At 39.5% G+C, this 18,874-nt stretch overlaps 1 protein-coding gene across 1 annotated transcript; it reads left to right on the top strand.

Moving 5' to 3' along the window:
- Positions 1-1,526: 1,526 nt before the first annotated feature.
- On the top strand, positions 1,527-4,970 carry LOC128730421 (uncharacterized). The gene is made up of 2 exons (XM_053823468.1): positions 1,527-1,782; positions 3,580-4,970. The coding sequence occupies exons 1-2, from the start codon at positions 1,527-1,529 to the stop codon at positions 4,968-4,970; spliced, it is 1,647 nt and encodes a 548-aa protein (XP_053679443.1).
- Positions 4,971-18,874: the final 13,904 nt, after the last annotated feature.

The raw sequence follows: 18,874 nt of genomic DNA, 5'->3' as shown, positions 1-18,874 counted from the left end.
TTCTAAGCTCACATAGCGAAGCTTATTTTCGCATCGCTTGTATTTATTGTTTTGATAGCATACCGTATCATCTTATTAATATCTGATCTCGAAATTTACATCTTCCTATGCTATCATAATACCGACTATTAAAACTCGACGACTTATGCACGCTCATTGTGCCAACGGGTTGGAAGCCGCATGTTTGTTTTTATAATCACATTAAAGACCGGCTGGACCGAGACGACAGACCACAGAACGATCATCTGTTAACAAACCGACTAGCCTTTCGGCTAGACCGATAGCCAGCGGTCAAGCTGTCGGGACGGCGTCCAACCTGCGATGCCAGGCTGCAATGGATTTAGCCAAATATTGCATCTCTAGCCCTGTTTTCGCTTACCGTACGAAGATCCTCGAATGGATTTATGATTCTTTCAGGTTGATCCACACAACAAAGCTGGCTGACTTTATTTATTAATGTAAATAAACCGTTTGACGCCTGGCGCTGCGGCTAGACTTCTCTGCGTGCTTCCGTCTTTGTACCCTGCTGGACCGCTGTCGCCGAAAGCAAAAGAGCGAGAGGGAGTGAACAGCGCCGATTGAAGCATCGATCCGCATGGCATCGTTGGCCAGTGCAAGACAGGGTGCAAGAAGCTACGGTCATAATTCGTCAACCCATGTAACAAACGGCGACCAGGCGTGCGGCATGCTCGTCGCTGATGCCGCCATGACCTATGATGATGAACTATAAATAAAGCCAATTTTCTAAGCCAGCTCTACTGCTCGACATCGGCTGCACCCTGGAAGCGCCGGGAACGTGGGTGTTTCAGCAGCTGCCATGCTGCCGGACACACTTGCAGACCCGTCGCAGACAGGTAGCACTTGGCCAGGTTCAATTTCACCTTTTACCCCTGGTGACACTTAACTTTATCCTTTCTGACCTCTGCTTTTCTTCGGTTCCCGATTTATTCTTATGGTGTAATTTTTTACCTCGCTTCTTGCTTGTTTCAGCTATGCCATATCCTAGATACCTCGCTCTCTCTCTCTCTCTCTTCCTTTTTATCTTCTTACTTGCTCTGCCCTACATCCTTGCAACTATATCTTGTAGGAATCACCAAATGTTCTGTCTTGCTTCTACTACAGAGGATACGTCCGTTGTAACCCTACCCTTTTCTGCTGAATAGTTGAAACAATGACGTTAAACGCATGCAAAATAGTCACCAAACAGCAGGTGCCATAACGTGGGCTCACAAATTCTTTGCCAACGTACTTTGGTTTCTTACGTATAAAACGGCGCAGCTCATCCGGAAGCCAACTCATTCCTAAGAAAAACATTTCACGTACAACACACAACGCAGCAAGGAGAGCATATACCGAAGTTAGGTGTTTTGTGTACTGTTTGCCAGTAACGTGCAGAATTTGTTTAAGTGAAAAGCGTGATCGTTTTTATTCGATTATCAAAGTGCTGTGCAAAGCTAGCTTATACGATCTAGCACAACTTGTCGTGGTTCGTGAATGCTTGGTTTGTGAGCGCAAATCGAAGCAACATGTTGTCAACATTCGGAGAATTGTTTGGAGATCATGGTGTTAATGACTTTGGAGTGAATGATGGCAAATTGTGGTCCACCGAGCTGGTTAACGTACCATTCCTAGATCGCAGCACAGTAGGATCGTTACTTGATCTGGACGATTCACCACCAACATATGACGAGTATTATACGACAAAGCTTGCTGTGCCATCATCAATTTATCCTATGGAACTAGCGCGATTTGGCAGCATCACGCCTCCCACCGTTTCCAATGGTAAGCTGCACGCACATTATATCTATTTCATAGTTATATTGCTATATCAAGGGCCACAAAACATGACGGTCTTTCCTGTGGTCAATTTTGAGAATAATTGATATAAATATCTTCCGCCAAATTATGGACGGGAAGGGCACCCAGAACGGACGGTTGTCGACGGCAAAACTATCGCCTTACAGCTCAAGTATGTAATGTTCCCCATTTGAAGCCTGTTGAGTAGCCGGAACGAGGGATCATTTTGGGCGGCAATCTGCGAAAAGGGACGACCGACCCATCCGGTGAAGGATGGATTGATATTAAGATCCTAGCCCGTACACGCTTCGAGGGGAAAAGGCCAAAAGGCGAGGAGAAAAAATCAAGTTTTCTGTAGCCTCAAATTATCCACCCGAATCGTATCAAGAAGGGACGCACGCAGCATCCTTGTACCGAGAGCCGTTTTCCGGTGATGGTCAAATTTATCATCATCATTTCTCATCACTCTCTCGTCTTGCTCTGAAGCTTAGTCAACCTTTTGGTTCTTTTTTAAATACTATTACTATTCGTGTTTTTGCTAGCATGTGGCACATGTTCTTTGACTCGTGGATACGTTCGAAATCTTGTTCGCTGGTTCTGTGCTTTTACCGCAACAGTGTTCGTATACGGAAACGAAACCAATTTGTCTATATTCCTGTTTCTCCTAGCTCAAATTCATAACCGCATAATTAAATTAAAAATAGCAAAAGGTAGGGCATGTTTTCAGTGTACATGAACATCTATGTGTATGAATCTATTTTTGTTCAAGACTCTTATCATTTACAAACGCGTATACTTTGCTTACGCTAAAGATCCTAGGTCTTTAACCAGTTTCGTGCCCCGGTGTGCCTATTTTCCCACGCAATGCCTCGCAGTACTCGTTCATTTCACCCTAGGAATGCTCTTTTTGGCAAAACATTTTCCCCCTCGCAGTACAACTTCCCTGGATCAGTTTTTTGCAAACAATCCGTTACTCTTGAACACCTTTCGTCTAACTTCTTGCGAAAGCCAGATGTGGAAAATGGTGTGTTGGTGTATAAAATTTCCTATTCATACATTTATATATAATGTATATTTTTCCCCATTTTCCTGCTTCGTGCTCCAGTTGCTGTGGAACTGAAACCTATCTCGTGAGTTCTGATTTCCGGAACGGAAAATCCACCGCTACGGCACCGTATGGTACCGCACCCGAATCGGGCGTGGTAGTTTGATCGGTTCTCTTCCGAAACTGGGGACAAGCGTGTTTCCTGAAGTGTTGGATTCCGTATTCTGCCGTGCATCCCCGACTATTGGTACGGTATTGGCCATGTGTTGTACCATGTGGTATAAATCATACGCCTAGCTAAGAACGGGGAAAACCGAATGAATATAGGGCTACTTTCCGAGAGGAATAAACTTTTGAACTGCTCGTCAGTCCTTGGTGTACGCTGAGGGTATGTTTTCTTGCTGTTGTAAGGTATACAGTCCCATATACGAAGGACGGTCTTTTCTTCTTCATCCGTTGGTTCAGGATGTGTCACCTTCTCAAGAGGTCGCAGGAAACACATTCTGATATAAAGGAAATTATAAGGGAAATCGTTCACCAAATCTACTACTACCTTACAGTTCAGTAGTGTGTGAATCGTGTCAGAAAACATATGTCCATATTTTTAGCCCAGAATCTTTCATCACATAGAAATTCAACGCCACGTCGACTCCAATTTCTAACCAGCTATTGCGTTTCTTCATACACACTATCTAACTTTCCTATTCTCTATCTTTTCCTGTTTTGTATTCATTTAGATCGCCAGACAAACGCTTCATCCTGGCAAAGTTTCAACGAATCTAACGCACAGATGACACATTCTAATGAGCTCCTCGGTTCGCCGTTATCCGCCAGTGGAGAAACGATGACCTCCGGTAGCACAGCTTCCGCTGTAGGATATGGAAGTACCACCAAACGATCCCGAACGGCATTTACTAGCTCTCAGCTGGTAGAACTGGAAAAGGAATTCCACTCCAACCGCTACCTATGCAGACCGCGGCGCATTGAGCTGACTCGTAAACTAGCACTCACCGAGCGTCAGATTAAAATATGGTTCCAGAATAGGCGCATGAAGCACAAGAAAGAGAGCTCCAATGTGAAAGATATCAACAAGATGAAAACTTCGTGCCACTGCACGGACGGAGACTCCTCGTTATCTCCGAAAATGTTTTCACCATCGTCTCCGCACCGCTTCCAAGTTATCACTGCAGATGACAGCGATCGCAATGGGCACCAGAATATTGTCAACCGGCTTATGGCACACTCCACGTACGCTCCAAGGATGATAGCTCATAACAATCATAGTGTCGGTACCAACAAAAATGGCTCTGGGGAAAATAATTTCTCGCAGGTTGGTCAGCTACAGCATTGCACCACACAGTCTACGAACGAATCGAGACCTACGTATCAATCGACTGCTCCCGCAATCGAACCTAATGCAATGTTTGTCCGATCAAATCCGTGTGCTGACTTGCTAGGACAGTCAAGCTTAATCCTGCCCAACGACGCAGAGGCCGATGCGGAGCTTCAAGATTTCGAAAATTACGCGTATTTCCCCTCGTTACTTCAGGCACTTGATACGACCATTCTTCCCCTCACATCGCCCACTACGCCAACGGCGACAACGATTGATGAATCACTCAAGGAACCTTCGCAGATGACTATGATCCTAATGCCTTCGTCATCCTCTGCCAGTGAAGAACCGATCATGGCCAACCCTTTGGTTGACACTTCGCTCCCGCTCCTTGATGTTCCTGTTCGCCAGTCTTGTGCCGCTTCCTCGGCAGCCCCGGACAGCAGCATCGTTGGTGTTAGTACGCCATCTGTCACTATTCAGTGGGGCAATAAGAACCACCAAAAACAGCACCACAATAATCTCCACCTTCACCAGGGTGCTGCAATCGGAGATTCGAACAATAACAAAAGCAATATATTCGACGCCCTGTGCGGCGGCTCGTCCCTGGGCCATCAGCAGCATCGCGTTCAGCTGCAACACATTCCATCATCAATTAAACAGCAACAGCAGCAACACACCGTGGGAGTGGGAGTGAACGTTTCCTTGCACGCGGCCGCCATCGCTTCAGCCGCCTCGACAAACTCGATGCTTTCCTCGACTGACAACGCAAATAGCGTCTTTCTGGAGCTTTAGAGATTATAAAACTGCGCTTCCAATATCTCACGCGAGTCTCATCAACAGCGAAATGCCGTGAAATGAGACTTTCAAATAGGGTGTGGGGAGGAAATGACTGGAAGCAGGAGTAATTAGAATTTAACAAACAAATAAACCCACACCACCACACGTGTAGTCCGTGGTTGAACGTTGCAGCTCTCGCCCAGAATGGCGCCAGCAGGCACAATGAGGATCCGGTGAACAGTGTAAGAAAGTTGGAGATTTTATGGCTTAGAGACTTGGAAAACTCTTGTCTCTTGGTTTTCCTCGATTAGGATTAAGCAAGACCACAAAAACGCCGCCTGAAATGAATTGCCAGCAGGACAACAACTTGTTATCCCGTGGAGCCGTGGACGCTCGTTTTTGTACTCTCTTAATATCGACTGTAACAGTTCCCACCGAAGATAATTTAAATTAATAAACCATAATCATTTGCATTTAAACTGAAAAACTAGCTAACCAATTCTTTTCTCCCCCAAACATGGTTGAACGATGGTTAGAATATGTTTCGCAACTTTACTTAACTTTTTTTTTAATTTCCACATGACGGCGAAACTAACTATATAGAAGCTTTCCTGGTTGATGTCTATTCATCGCCTTTACCGATATCCTTAAGTTTGAGAGCCGATTTTTTTGTATTTGCTTCTTTGCACTGACCAACCAACAAATTTTCTATTTAGTTTCTCATCACATTGTAGCTATAAAGCTTATCCTGTTGGGCTTTTCTCATGATTATTTTGCCTTAAATAATGTACAATTTTATGCATAGCATAAGTACAATAAGTACTCAAATGATTGGCCAGGTTACTGTATCCCCACCATTACTTAATTATTCCTCATGCTATGGCACCTTTCTATCCCAGGTTTCTATTCACTTGCTTAATTCATTCCGTGCCAAAAGGAAATTCAAACCACTGTTTTTCTTCAGAATCAAGATTTCTAGCCAGTATTTTCGAAATGATCACAATTGCTCTTACAAATCTTTAGTTTTATTAAGAAACATTCGACTCAAATCCAAAAATCACTCCAGCTCTGCCCACTTAATACGGGTTTCTCACGCAAACTTTTCAAATACTCCTCCTTTCGAAATCCATCAACAGCGTGAAACATGATGTTAACATTTTTCCCATGCTATAGGTGATCGCTGGCTAGAACATTCGTGGGCAATTGGCGACCCCGGCGGCATTTTTCACTAGCCATGTTTCGCAGGTTGCGCTCCAATCGCGATTATATTCCCCCACTGGCTTATGCTATTGAATGTCACACCACTTCGTCTCTTGGAAACGTTCCATCGTCATTGAATACGTGTTGCAAAAACATTCTGACCAACGATGGCTTACCATTTTCCAGCACAGCACGACGTAACACAGCACCGCCATTCATTCAAAACGACAAATTACTTACTTCCCTTCTCTTGACACGGTATCATCTATGCGATTACATGGTGCTCTCCTTGTACTGGAAAACCACGAAACAACGGCTGGATTGTAAAAAAATGTACTGCATTTATGGTTGACCCCAATTAAACCAATTAACAAACACATTTCTACCTTGAGCATCGCTAAACTTGCGACCAAGGACAATCTAGTCTACTACAAACGCCCCTTAGTAACACGAATAATAATTTTTGTCGTTTAAAGATCTTTGACGATCGTTTATTTTTATATTTTTTTTTTGATTTTTTGTTCTTCTTAAATTGTATAATATATAGAAATTGTTAGGTTCTATGTTGTAAATAATGCTAACCAATAATACAGGAATAAGTTTAAGCATATTGAACATGCGTGGTGAGATTTCCAGATAGGCTAATGTATGTCGGTTTATATGCTGTAATAGAAAACTGTTCAATATAACCGAGAAATAAAGCCTGAAATAAAGTTGACCGATAAGAGCTGACTGAAATAACCGAGACCTGAAATAAAGCTGAAAAGAGGAAGGAGTAATCTTTATGTTCTGTTACGAAACCTGCGCACAAATAACGAATAATACTTATAAGAACAAGTAAAAAACATGTTCAATAAAAGATAGATGAATTTACTTCAATTTTAATTGAATGAAAATAACATTTATTTTATATTCTACTTTTTGTTGGATTTGTAAGTTTTTGCTTTTATTTGAATATTGATTATTTTATCATTTTTTTATTGTTTGTTTGAAGCACTAGGGTCCTACATTTATCTTATAGGCTTCTGATATCGAAGTATCTTCTACCGAGCTATGAAACCTGATTATGCACCGTCCGTAATAGAGACCGTGAGCCATATCATAGGTATGAGGTTGCGTCAGGTTAAAAACATATAAAAAAGACAACTGTAAGAATATTAGCACATTTAAAGTGTTGAAGTAATAGACGTTAGTTGTATTATCGCAATCTATCATTGTTCTGGATTTTATCAAGTATCCTTGCATTATTTGTGCAATTTCACATCTTTTTGTAGTGATTTTGTTGTTTATTGAAGATTATAAGAAAACAGACACAAAAATACAGTGATATGAAAATTGTAACCCTTTCCAAATGACATTTCTCCCAGCAGATCGGATTTCCTGTCATGGTTTCTGGAAACTTTCACGATGAACAACAGAAAGGTAGATCGAAATGACGAAATGATGAGTTACTCTCGACTCCACCTACCTCCAAGAAAGAGAAAATCCGTTGGAGACCTACAGTGGAACAGCGTTTTCCAACTACTCACTGAAACAAAATTTTAGTGCGTTCACGTCAATGAAAGCCATCAAAATATTGAAATGGTAGTGAATTACCTACTCTTTCCTTTACGCAACCGCAGGCAAAATATGTAAAAAAAACAAGTCAAACGTGGTCAATCGAGTCACAAACGAAGGAGCGTCGCAGGAAGACCATGCCAACAAGACAGAAAACAAAATATAAAATTGCATGAGCTCTGTCATTAAGCGTCATTACATTTTATAGCCTATAATTGGCATTCGGTTTCCATATTTGCTAGCCGGATCGTTCGTGCTCTTGTCGTCTTGCGTGCCTTTTCCCTTGTTGCCAAACACTTCTATCTACATTCTCCTATAGTCGGCCAACACTCAGGCAAGACTCAATCCAGCTATCAAACTCTCTCACATCTCTCTAATGCCCTCTATCCAATCCCTGGTTGGAAATCGTAGAATGGCCTCTTTCCAATCCCATAATGGAAAACATAGAATGTTTGTAAGGTGCGCCTGCCGACTGGCTGACTAATCATACACATTCCACAAACCCCAGACAGGCTTGCGTGCCTACATATGAGTTTGTGCCGCTATCATGCCTACTAGTTGTTTTCCGCCATGATCGTGTTCTGAAGGACGAGTTAAATAACGTAGCAGGCCGAGATGGATTGACACGTGATGGTGTTATTATAGCTAAGAGAAAAAAAAGCAGCCACGTTTTGTCCTTCGTGTTGTCTTTTTCATTCTTCATACTACTGTTCGTATAGCATCTAAGCGTATTCTACAAGGCGGCACGGAATCTACAGAACGATCGTACAAGCCCATAGCCAATGGGGATGCAAGGGAAATTGTAGTCGAGCACGAAAAACCCCACAAAGAATGGAGGGAAATAATAACAGCTTACACGAAAACCATACATTTTTTAAAGAGAACGCTGTGTTTGCAGCAAAATGATATCCCTTCTATACACACTCACGCCACATGTCAGTTGCTTCATACACCATTCCTTTCGAATGACCCTTGAGGCCCTTAATCCTATCTCAACAGCGCAACATAAGGTCTCTCTCCCTACATACGAATTATGGTAGTACCTCTGCCATTGCCAAATAAACAGCTACTTCCGAGAGTGCCGTAATAGTTTTTCACATCGTCCTCAACGAGAGTTGCGCAGTGTACCAGAGGTTTTGTGGTTACACGACACAGTATAAGGGATGACAGTGTCCCAGAAGAATTATGTTTTGCGGTTTGTAAGGTTGAAATTAGCAAATAACTGCCGCGAACTGTCTTGAGAGCGGATTTGGCATAGTAAGCAAAATAAGCATCAAACTCAATCCTAGCCCCAGCCTTTTGTTTAACATATTTTTAGGGCTATTGTGTGTTAATGAGTGAAATGAATTATATTGTTATAGCACCACGCTATGCGCAATTGGCGTTAACCAATTATTTCTTCAACTACGATTTGATTAAGCATATTTGCCAACGTGATTTATATCGATACGCTGTCATTGTGGTACAAATAAATCTCTATGTGATGCAAATTTAGAATGTCCTGTTAGACACATCTCTCTGATGGTTTGATATTACAGTATAATGACTATTTTCTCGTTGCAAGTAGGTTTTAAGAACAACTAAATACGAAAATAATCACAAATCTTGTTTTTCTAATACGGAATACGTACGTTCGAATACGAATCGTAATTAATTTATTATATTTTTGAAAGGATCTACCACGATAAATTAATAAGTGCAATGACATAACAAGAAGTTCCTGATGCCTGTTACTCCCATTCTTTGTACTAATTCGGTAGCAATATAAACTGTTGGAATTGTTGTGAAAATATTTTTAAATTGAAAATAAACGCATTTAACCTTTTCAATCAATCAATCCCATAGCTATTTTTTACTTGTTCTCATATGTACATATGTAACAGTTGACACCCCAAGCATTACGGTAGCATTCGCGAATAATCACTTTACGGAAACAGCCTGATCGGAAGTTAACATTTGACAGCATATTTGCGTTTGCTCTACTTTTTCACCATGTTATAGCTGCTATTCATTCCATTGACCAGCATCGAAACATAAAACATCTTGAAACAAAACATAAAGTGAAGATAAAACAAAGTGATAAAAGCGGGTCTTCCATAACATTATTTTTTAATAATATTTCCATAAGCGAATTTGACAGGGATACTGTTTTGCATAATTTTTTTTCAAAAATTTATATATAAATATACGTATTTAAATATATATATATATATATATATATATATATATATATATATATATATATATATATATATATATATATATATATATATATATATATATATATATATATATATATATATATATATATATACATATATACATATATATATATATATATATATATATATATATATATATATATATATATATATATATATATATATATCATTCTTCAGAACAGGAATCATCCAGAATAATTTTACAAGACTGCATGCAGTATGATATGCACATATATGTAAAAAGAGAGCCGAAAAGTATTTTAAATGTTCAAAATGTTACCAAGAGGAAAGAAGTTGTTTGCAAATCACATCAGAAAAGTAGCTTCTGGTATCAATGTTGTCCCTGCAGTTTTCAAATTTGAGGCCTAATGCTGCAAATTTGAGGTAAAGCACATAGGAACAATTTGGTCATATAAGATAACCATTTCTGTAGAAAATTCAGCCCCGAAACAGTTGGTGGTATTATGGGTTTCCAAGTTCCAAGAAGCAGCAGTTTTATGAGTCTTGATGAAAATCTTGATCTGGTGACAAACGATAGAGCCTTAGAACCTTATTTCCAAGCCAAAGTTACGAAAATTCTGAAGGAATCAGTGATTGGAACCAAGTCGCCAAAGCACCATTTCAATTCGTTAATTATAAAAACGTTTCTCATAGCATATTGTGATTCTGACCACAAGCTTTTTCTGGTTTCTAAAAGATTGTGCAATTTGAGTACAAATTGGACATAATTTTATTTTTGACAGGCATGATGGCTAATTGATTGACTGTAGCGAAGATCAGGCTGAAGAAATGCAAGGTCAACCGCTTGGTTTGAACGTAAAGTGTATGTATTCAATCAGTAGATTATATGTTGAAGGAAAAAAAAGTGCATTATCATTTAACGACTAATCCAAAAGATAGGAATATTCGACCGTAATATCCAAACAAAAAATATTCAAAACATAGAAAATAAGCAGAGAAAAATCGCATCCTAAATCTAGTGTATGGCATCCGAATAGAGCATCTCGAAAATAAACGGTTTCACATAGGCAAATACCGGTTTCTACGTTTAGCAGTGAAGCAATTGTAATGATTAGACTTTCTTTAAATCGACTACTATCGATGACAACTACATACCCTGTATAGGAAAAAAAAAACAAATTAAAACAACTTAATCGTTTTTCATCATACAATTTTTGGCCTTGGTTATTTTAACGTACTTTAGTTTTACCTATTACATTAAACAATTTTTTACTGAACATCACTGCGTGTGAAAATTCACAATATAATCAGTCACGAGCAAATTTTCACACATCATTGGGTTGCACATCAACAAATCAAACCCTACTCGGATTTCGAGTGCGTGCATGTGATTTTTTATACGTTTTCAAAAACGACCCTTTAAAAAGATAGTATGGGAGAGCCGTGTCCTTCCACGGTGAGCAAGTTCAACAGTTACACCCCAAACGGCCCTGTTAGGGTGGCGTATTTAAATTTCTCAAATGCGGAAAACTGCTTTTTTTTTCTAAACTGTTCCTTTAAAATTTCGCCCAAATCCCCTCCAAATGCCGAACCGTGGTTTCAGTGCCCGGTGCCGATTCATCCGATCTCCTCTGTCCAAGGGGCTGCGGTGAATGATATCGTAACCCACCCTTCAATTATTCTGCGCGATGCGGTGCGCTCTGTGCTTCGCCGGATTGACTGCCTTCCTGTCTGCTTGCCCGGCATATGCTGGACCGTGTTTACGCTCACTCGCTGTGTGTCGAGTCTTCGTCGGCTGGGGTTGTCCCTTTGTTTTTGCTGCTGTTGTTATTCGGCGTTTTTTTTCGCTCACAGATACACCGTCGGTCTCCACTTCTGGAAGCACCGCCAACCGGAAGGGAAATCGACCGTCCGAACGACAGCCGTCGTCAGTGGCAGAGTACCAATTGCACGAACAAAAAGAGCATCAACAAACTACGGCTACGTCGACAACGACGATTACGTAGAAATGGTCGGAAGGAAAACGTGGAAAAAAGGAAAAAAGGGAATTCATGGCGGTCATCAATCTTCTTCTATCTTTGACTGACAGCTCTGGGTTGTAGCCATCGAGGGAACACCGCTCTAACTGCACGATACTCGGCTACCAATCCTATTTTCATCCGTTCAGCGCAGGTTCTTTATTCATTCGTGAGGTTCACCGTCAAAGTGGGTTCTGCAGATACAACCCTGTCGGAAAATACCGCGGACCACCCGGCTTCCTTCTCTACTCGTGCGCTCTAAAATTTTCTCATTTCTTTCTCTTTTCTTAGCATGCACTCAACTGCACCGAATATTCAGAAAACCCGTATGAAATGAAAGTCCGGCGAATTGACACCAGGATCCAATACAAAAAAAAACATGTCGGAAAATGGAAGTAACATACAAGAACTGCAATTTTCGCGCTTATTCACCGGACTTCGTCGTAGTTTCAGAGCTAGCTTTACTGCACATAGTACATTCCATCATGTATACAATAGTTCTTGTAATAACTTTACCTACCGATGATTTTGTCGCTGATTGCTGATTGCTTACGAAAGAAAACGCATCTATAAAATTGTTTTATATACAAAATTTCATACAAATTACAACACAAACATTACAGACAGTTTTAAGGAAAAACAATTCCTAGTAAGACCATCATTTTGCCCAAATAATTGTAAGCGAATGGAGAAACAGCTTCGGCATCAAGTTCTGTTCACCGACATTCAGTTGAATTCATCGACAAATACCATCTCGACAGCAAGCCCACCACATGGAATAACATGAAATACAGTACAAAGGCCGCCAGCAACACCGAAAGAAGCTTACTGCTGATATAACGTGCTGCGAGTAAAAAAAGCGGTGCGAAACATCCTGGCGCTTCGATAGAAAAACCCCAAAGATGGTTTGTATACCAAATGCCTACTATCGTCTTCACGATGAAAGCAACAGCAGTTCTATCATTTCTCTTTCATCAGACCCATCTTGGAGCTCTTCTGCCTCCAACGCGATACTACGGACGCGTAAAAGGACGAGAAAAAACGATAGGAAGTGAATCCATACCCATTCCCCATTCCGTAGATGGTAGAAAAACGAGAATATAAGCAAAGTATGCCCCATCAGAGGTGTTTTGCGACTGGTGTTACATCTTCGAAATGCAAGAACAGCCGGTGCTTGTATGTGTGTGTGTGTGTGTTTAAGAGTGACAATTTTTCCCATCCTGCTCACACAAAGCATACATTCTTCGCAGAGGTTTTATTTCATTCTACCGTACCTCCTATCATTCACCGGAAGCGGAAGTTCTCGTGCGCGCAATACCATCATTTTACCCAAACAAACTTATCGTTTTCACGTTTCGATACACTACTCGTCCTCCAAAAATCCCAAAGCATTTGAATGAGTTTTTTTTTAAATATGTTTTAAACTAAAGCATTTTATTTACAAATATTCACCAGAATACCTTAAAATGCTAAACGATATGAGCACAGTAAAACACTAGCGCAGCGATAAATTTTAAACTACATAATTTTTGTGAAATTTAATTCCAGTCACATTATCATTTGTGTCCGGCAGGGACCGCAAATATTCCACTGATCGAAGCGGTCAGTCCCGTTACCTGCCAGCTTTTTGGCTATGCCAACCATCCTTGGGTGCCCACTGTATACCATAAATTGCATGCTGCTTCTTCGCTTTGGTTCCGGGTCTACTACGTCTGTTCGCTTCGCAGCCATAACCATAACTCATGACAGTGGTGAAAACACTTTCAAACATCTTGGCGTCACGGGCAACACGTGTTTTTATGCGTTCCATCCGAAAATGTGAATAAAAACCCTTCTCATCCCATACCAACGATCTCAGCTCACCGCTTCGCACAGTACCAGACAGACAGGCCAGATAGACCAACTGCCACTTTTTGGAATCCCGAACCCGTACACTTGCAATACTTGCCTACTTTTCTTTCTTGTGAGCCTAGTTTGTCGCGGAGGTGACCATGCGTTCTCTAGGGATTGGTAAACGAACCATTCTAAATGGCATGTGACCAGGAATTAACCGTACAACTGGAGGATATTTAATGGACATGGGCTACCGTAATTCAAAACATGTGGTTACTCGTGCGAGTTTTCCAATGTAAAGTCCTCATTCCTACCCGAAAGAATGAAATCCATACTGGAGGGTGGGTGAAACATTAGGTACGAAATCATTTACACTCTTTAGCATCTCGTTACAGCTCTTCTCGGATGCGTAACGCTTTTCTCGCTCATGCTGCTGTGGCTCGTACTACATTTCATCTCTTGAACAGAGTCTACGTAAAATGGCTAGGAACAACCTCCTGTGATGCGTTCATTCATTCTATCCTCGTTTTCTTCCAACCATTGCTATCGGAATTGCCAATTATCATAGAAATGGACTGATAATTCGAGATTAAAGAACTTTGATTCGCGAATGATCTTACATTAATACCTTTTCAGCTGCTGACCCAGAACACCTGGAAAACGTATTATTAATCTGCTTAGAATTTATAGCAAAAATTCAAATGTGAGCATTAACAGTATATTTTAGACTACATTAAATATTAATTTATATTAAAATAAAACTTTTAATGTGTGCGCTTAATGTACCCTAAGTGCTAACAGCAATAATTTCGCCAGCTACAAGTAAACGATTAAATCATCCCATCAGAACAAGGTACGAATGATATCGTTTTCAATTTGTGATTATTGTGACATATGATGACATATGACATATGATGCAATGCACAGTTTAAAACCGCACGACATCTTTTAAGAGAGAGTTTTTTAAGACCTTTTGACCCGTCTATAAAAATTCGAAACCCTGTTTGTTTCAAACAATTACAAGTAATAGAAACTTTTCGGTCAGAATAATCTTTTTCCTCCATTTTCTTCTCGGGTATGTTCGAGCCTCCTAAATTACCTTCCCTTTCGTTTTATGCACACTCACTTTGAATGATTTAGTACGAAATACATGATACAGGGAATGCCATAGGGATTGTTAATAAAATTATAGCGTTTACTATTTTCTACTCTCAATTTTTCTAATTTAACCACTACACCAGCGTTGACCGGAGATAAACCATTCTTCATGTTCCTGTCATCGTGTGTCATATGACCTTAAGTTAAGACGAAAATTAATTGTTTATTTATTGAGCTACCACTGGTAACAAACACTCCTATGCATATTTTGCCACACATCGGTAGGCACGATTGTGAGTATTTGATCTCTTCCTTTTTAAATTGATTGGTCAGGCCGCCATCCCGAGTTGTGTCACAACCATTCTTCATTCATTTTTTTTGTCGATCTTTTCCTTACAAGGTACTTGCTCTCTACTTTCTCGACCTAAAAATGAATATAGAGATTAAATGAAAAAAAAACCACCTATGTCCTCCACTGTGATAAAGACTGAACTGGGTGAACATCATCAGCATCTTTTCAGCCATCAGCACGCACAGATCTGAATTGTTCATGTCATCCCCAACTTCCGGAGAACTTTAAACCATCCACCAAACTGCGGTGATTCAATCGTAGAGCAGTTCTCTATCTGGGTGGTCAACGCGTGAAAGAACGAAATGCAAAGAGACTCCCAAAACGATTCGTGAGACTGATGATGACGGAAATATAGAAATGATCTCCCATAGCAGCGGATGAAATACCGAAATACGCTTCCTGTTACCACATACAAACCAAAAGAAAATTTCAGTTAATCCTCTTTGGTACAGCGCAAGGTTACTGAAAGATCTGTATAAGCCATGAATAAATGCAAAACTTATAGATATAAACCTACCACCAACACACGTGACAGCAGCGCAGCTAAACCCGCTGTCGGAAGATCTTCAATTAAATACCCATTTGTGATTTCGGTGTACCTTTGGTAACGAAATTTGAAAGTGTCGACACACGGACTCCTCTTCCCATGGGTTTCCGATTCGGACTTGATCCGTTTTCTTTCGTCGGTTACATTTTGCGCGTGATATCTACCAGCCCTTTCTGCGAGAGCGGTTGCGAAGTAACGAATGAAAAAAAGGAAATTGGCTAATCTCGTGGAAATTGATTTTGAATGGGGGCCAAGCGCGATGCGTGCACTTCACTTAATTTAAAAAGAAGCTCAATTTGTCCCACAATAGATTTGCATAATATTTAAGCAAACAGTTTGCGGGAGAACGATTTCCAATTAAATCTGATGTTTTAACAGCAAGCTTAGTCTGTTATCAAAACCCCATTATGCTTATCTAACATAAGTTAAGTGGTAGGATACTGATTTCAGCATATTTTAAACAAAAAGTTTATTGATTGCTTTACTCACGTTATGAAAATACAAACAAAACTGAAATTTTGTGGATATGTTGTTGTACAAACACTTGTCATGAAAACTGACAAAGGCTTTTCTTTCTTCGTTTATTAACACCTCTTTTTCCAATGTACACATTTACGTAAATATGAGTTCAATATGCAGAACTTGAAACAATGCTTGGTTGGTAGTTTAAGCCAGCAGACACAAATCTTTTAATCTCGTGTTTAAATTCGCTTGTGATAACCACCACGATATATCCCGTACTCCGAATCCAGAGCATTTGTATGAAACGAGGTATCAAATTACGTAATGAATCGCGTTCTATTCAATTTACCGCATCACTCAGCCTTGCAGTGGACATCCCTGATAATCGTTTTGTCATCAAGGATTTTTAAACAAAAATCAATATTAACTACCTTTTTTCTTCAACTCGTTGGGTTGCCACTGCGTGTGTGGAAGATAAACCAGATGGAAACGGGGTTGTTTGGATAAACAAATGTAGGGTCAGTGGTAAGCTTACCAAAAAGCAAACATAAAGGGTTTAATGTGATACTGGTCACTTGTTTGATTTGAAACTCAGCACCGCCTTGTCTGTCATAAGTTTCAACTCTGCCATGTAAAGAACTTTATATACTTAATGTGTAAGCTCGGTATTGAGGACGTATTTAAAAAAAATTACGTGAATGCTTAAGGGACCCTCCAATATAGCTTTCAATTAGATTTATTTCATTGAAAGAACTCCAATGTGTTGAAACATCATTGAAATTTTTTTGTTAAGTCAAATTATTTTCGTGAAATAATTCAGATATCATTTGACCAATGTAAATAATGATTATTTCGCTTAGTGTTTCAAAGCCTTGTTCTATTATCAGCAAAATTAAATAAACATACATAAAATCAGTTAGAGCAGTCTATAAGCTATTTCATGATTAAAGCAACGATTACTATTAGACTTATTGTATCTAACTCAAATTTCATCACTGATCAGTGTTGTAAGAGATGGCAACGGAAAATAGTTCACATGTTATTATTTTGAATCAAATATTATTCATATGTTTCTATTTTGTTACACATCACTGCGTTACTGCGTTTTTCAATTAGAGATAGTAGAAATGGACAGAAATTTTAGAGATTTTAATATTTGTTTGTAGTTACCTACTTTGCACAATTTTGCAATAAGAACGATTCAAAACAAAACAACAACTCACCTTCACGACCTATGATATCGAAAGGTAACAAACAGTTAACTAAAAAATGCATTTAAAATCCGAAAACCATGTTAACGAATGATACACAAGAGTTTCATTTAAGATCGTCGCGTAGACTTCTATGCCCTTAAAAGTCGCATGTCAGGTGGTGGTTTTACATTTAAGTTTTCATGAATTAGTTTTGTTCTTACATATTTTTTACTTGAACCATTCGTTACTTTCCTTCTCAAAAGATTTTCAAAGGTGCAAGAGAAACCAATAGACGGAAGAGCATGTAGATATGTGTCACACTTGTTTGCTAGCCTTCTCTTTCCGCGCAGCCGCAGTGAATACGTATAACCGTGTCTCAAAGGAATCTAGTGGTTTACTCTTTCGATACACTGAAATCCACTATCGTCCGTAGTTTGTCTCATATCGAGGTGAAATAGTTCAGTGGTCAGGATTTTTTGTACTATTTGATAACTGCAAAATCAATACATTACTTCAACAAAATAAAATGCAACAAACCTTGAAATTTCTAAGCTGATTTTGTTCATTAACTCCCAACTAATTCAAAACACATCATTTTGAGCACTACTTAATTACATTTTTACGCAAACTGATGATACAGATTTTGTATAATTTTACAAATTTTAAAGCAATATTTAACATAGCGAATACGAATCTGAAATGTTATTATCAGATGTACTAGGATAGTTAAATCGCAATACTTTTCTTAGCTTCCATATGCAGCAAGTTCTTTTTCCTTTAAATAACAGCGGTTTTCAATCACGCGAAAGAGAAACAGGTTCGAGCATGAAAATAAAAAACTATCGAGCATACTATGATTCAATGCATTGAATATTATGCGAATGTTGTATCTATTTCTATAATAAAGCATCTGTCTCATAGTTTATATAGTTTGATCATGGACTATAAATACTTGACTGGTTTGCCAATAAGATTATTTTGTTTAGCCTCTATCACTCAAAGCTGTCCATCGAAAATGTGTTTTTTCTATGAGTCATTCGAAGAAATACATTTGAAATGAACGTTCCACGTTGCTTGTTACTATCGGGTTAATAATTTCTCACGCATCTCCCTAAAATCATTCTACTTGACGGCCACTGCACCGAACGGAAAACATTCCTTCAAATAAATAAACATCACACACACTATCGCGAGAAACGTCACTTCGCCGCTAAACTGTTTCGTAGAAAAAGTAGGCGTGTTTCCAAGAGGGTGTGTGTAAGTGAATGTTCGCCTGCGTTCCATTAGTTTAAGCAAGTAAGAGGTATCGTGTTTTCTCTTTCTATTCTCTATGTATGCGATGAGACAAACATTTCAAAACTACAGCTAGAGGTAAATTTTACCAGCCAACCAGATTTTACCATCGCAAATGCGTTTGTTTCAAAATGGTCAGTTAGCTTTTGTCGCTCGTTCTTCTACGACGAATGTGATTTTCGT

This window comes from Anopheles nili, chromosome 2 (assembly GCF_943737925.1).
Source record: "Anopheles nili chromosome 2, idAnoNiliSN_F5_01, whole genome shotgun sequence".
In the NCBI taxonomy this organism is placed as follows: domain Eukaryota; kingdom Metazoa; phylum Arthropoda; class Insecta; order Diptera; family Culicidae; genus Anopheles; species Anopheles nili.
The sequence above is the reverse complement of the archived record's forward strand: the minus strand, read 5'-3'. Positions and strand labels throughout refer to the sequence as shown.

What these genes read in the sequence shown, in the direction of transcription:
- LOC128730421 (XM_053823468.1), top strand. Translation starts at nt 1,527, where the DNA reads ATGTTGTCAACATTCGGAGAATTGTTTGGAGATCATGGTGTTAATGAC. An exon ending in GCCTCCCACCGTTTCCAATG is followed by an intron (nt 1,783 to 3,579) that starts GTAAGCTGCACG and finishes GTATTCATTTAG; the next exon opens with ATCGCCAGACAAACGCTTCA.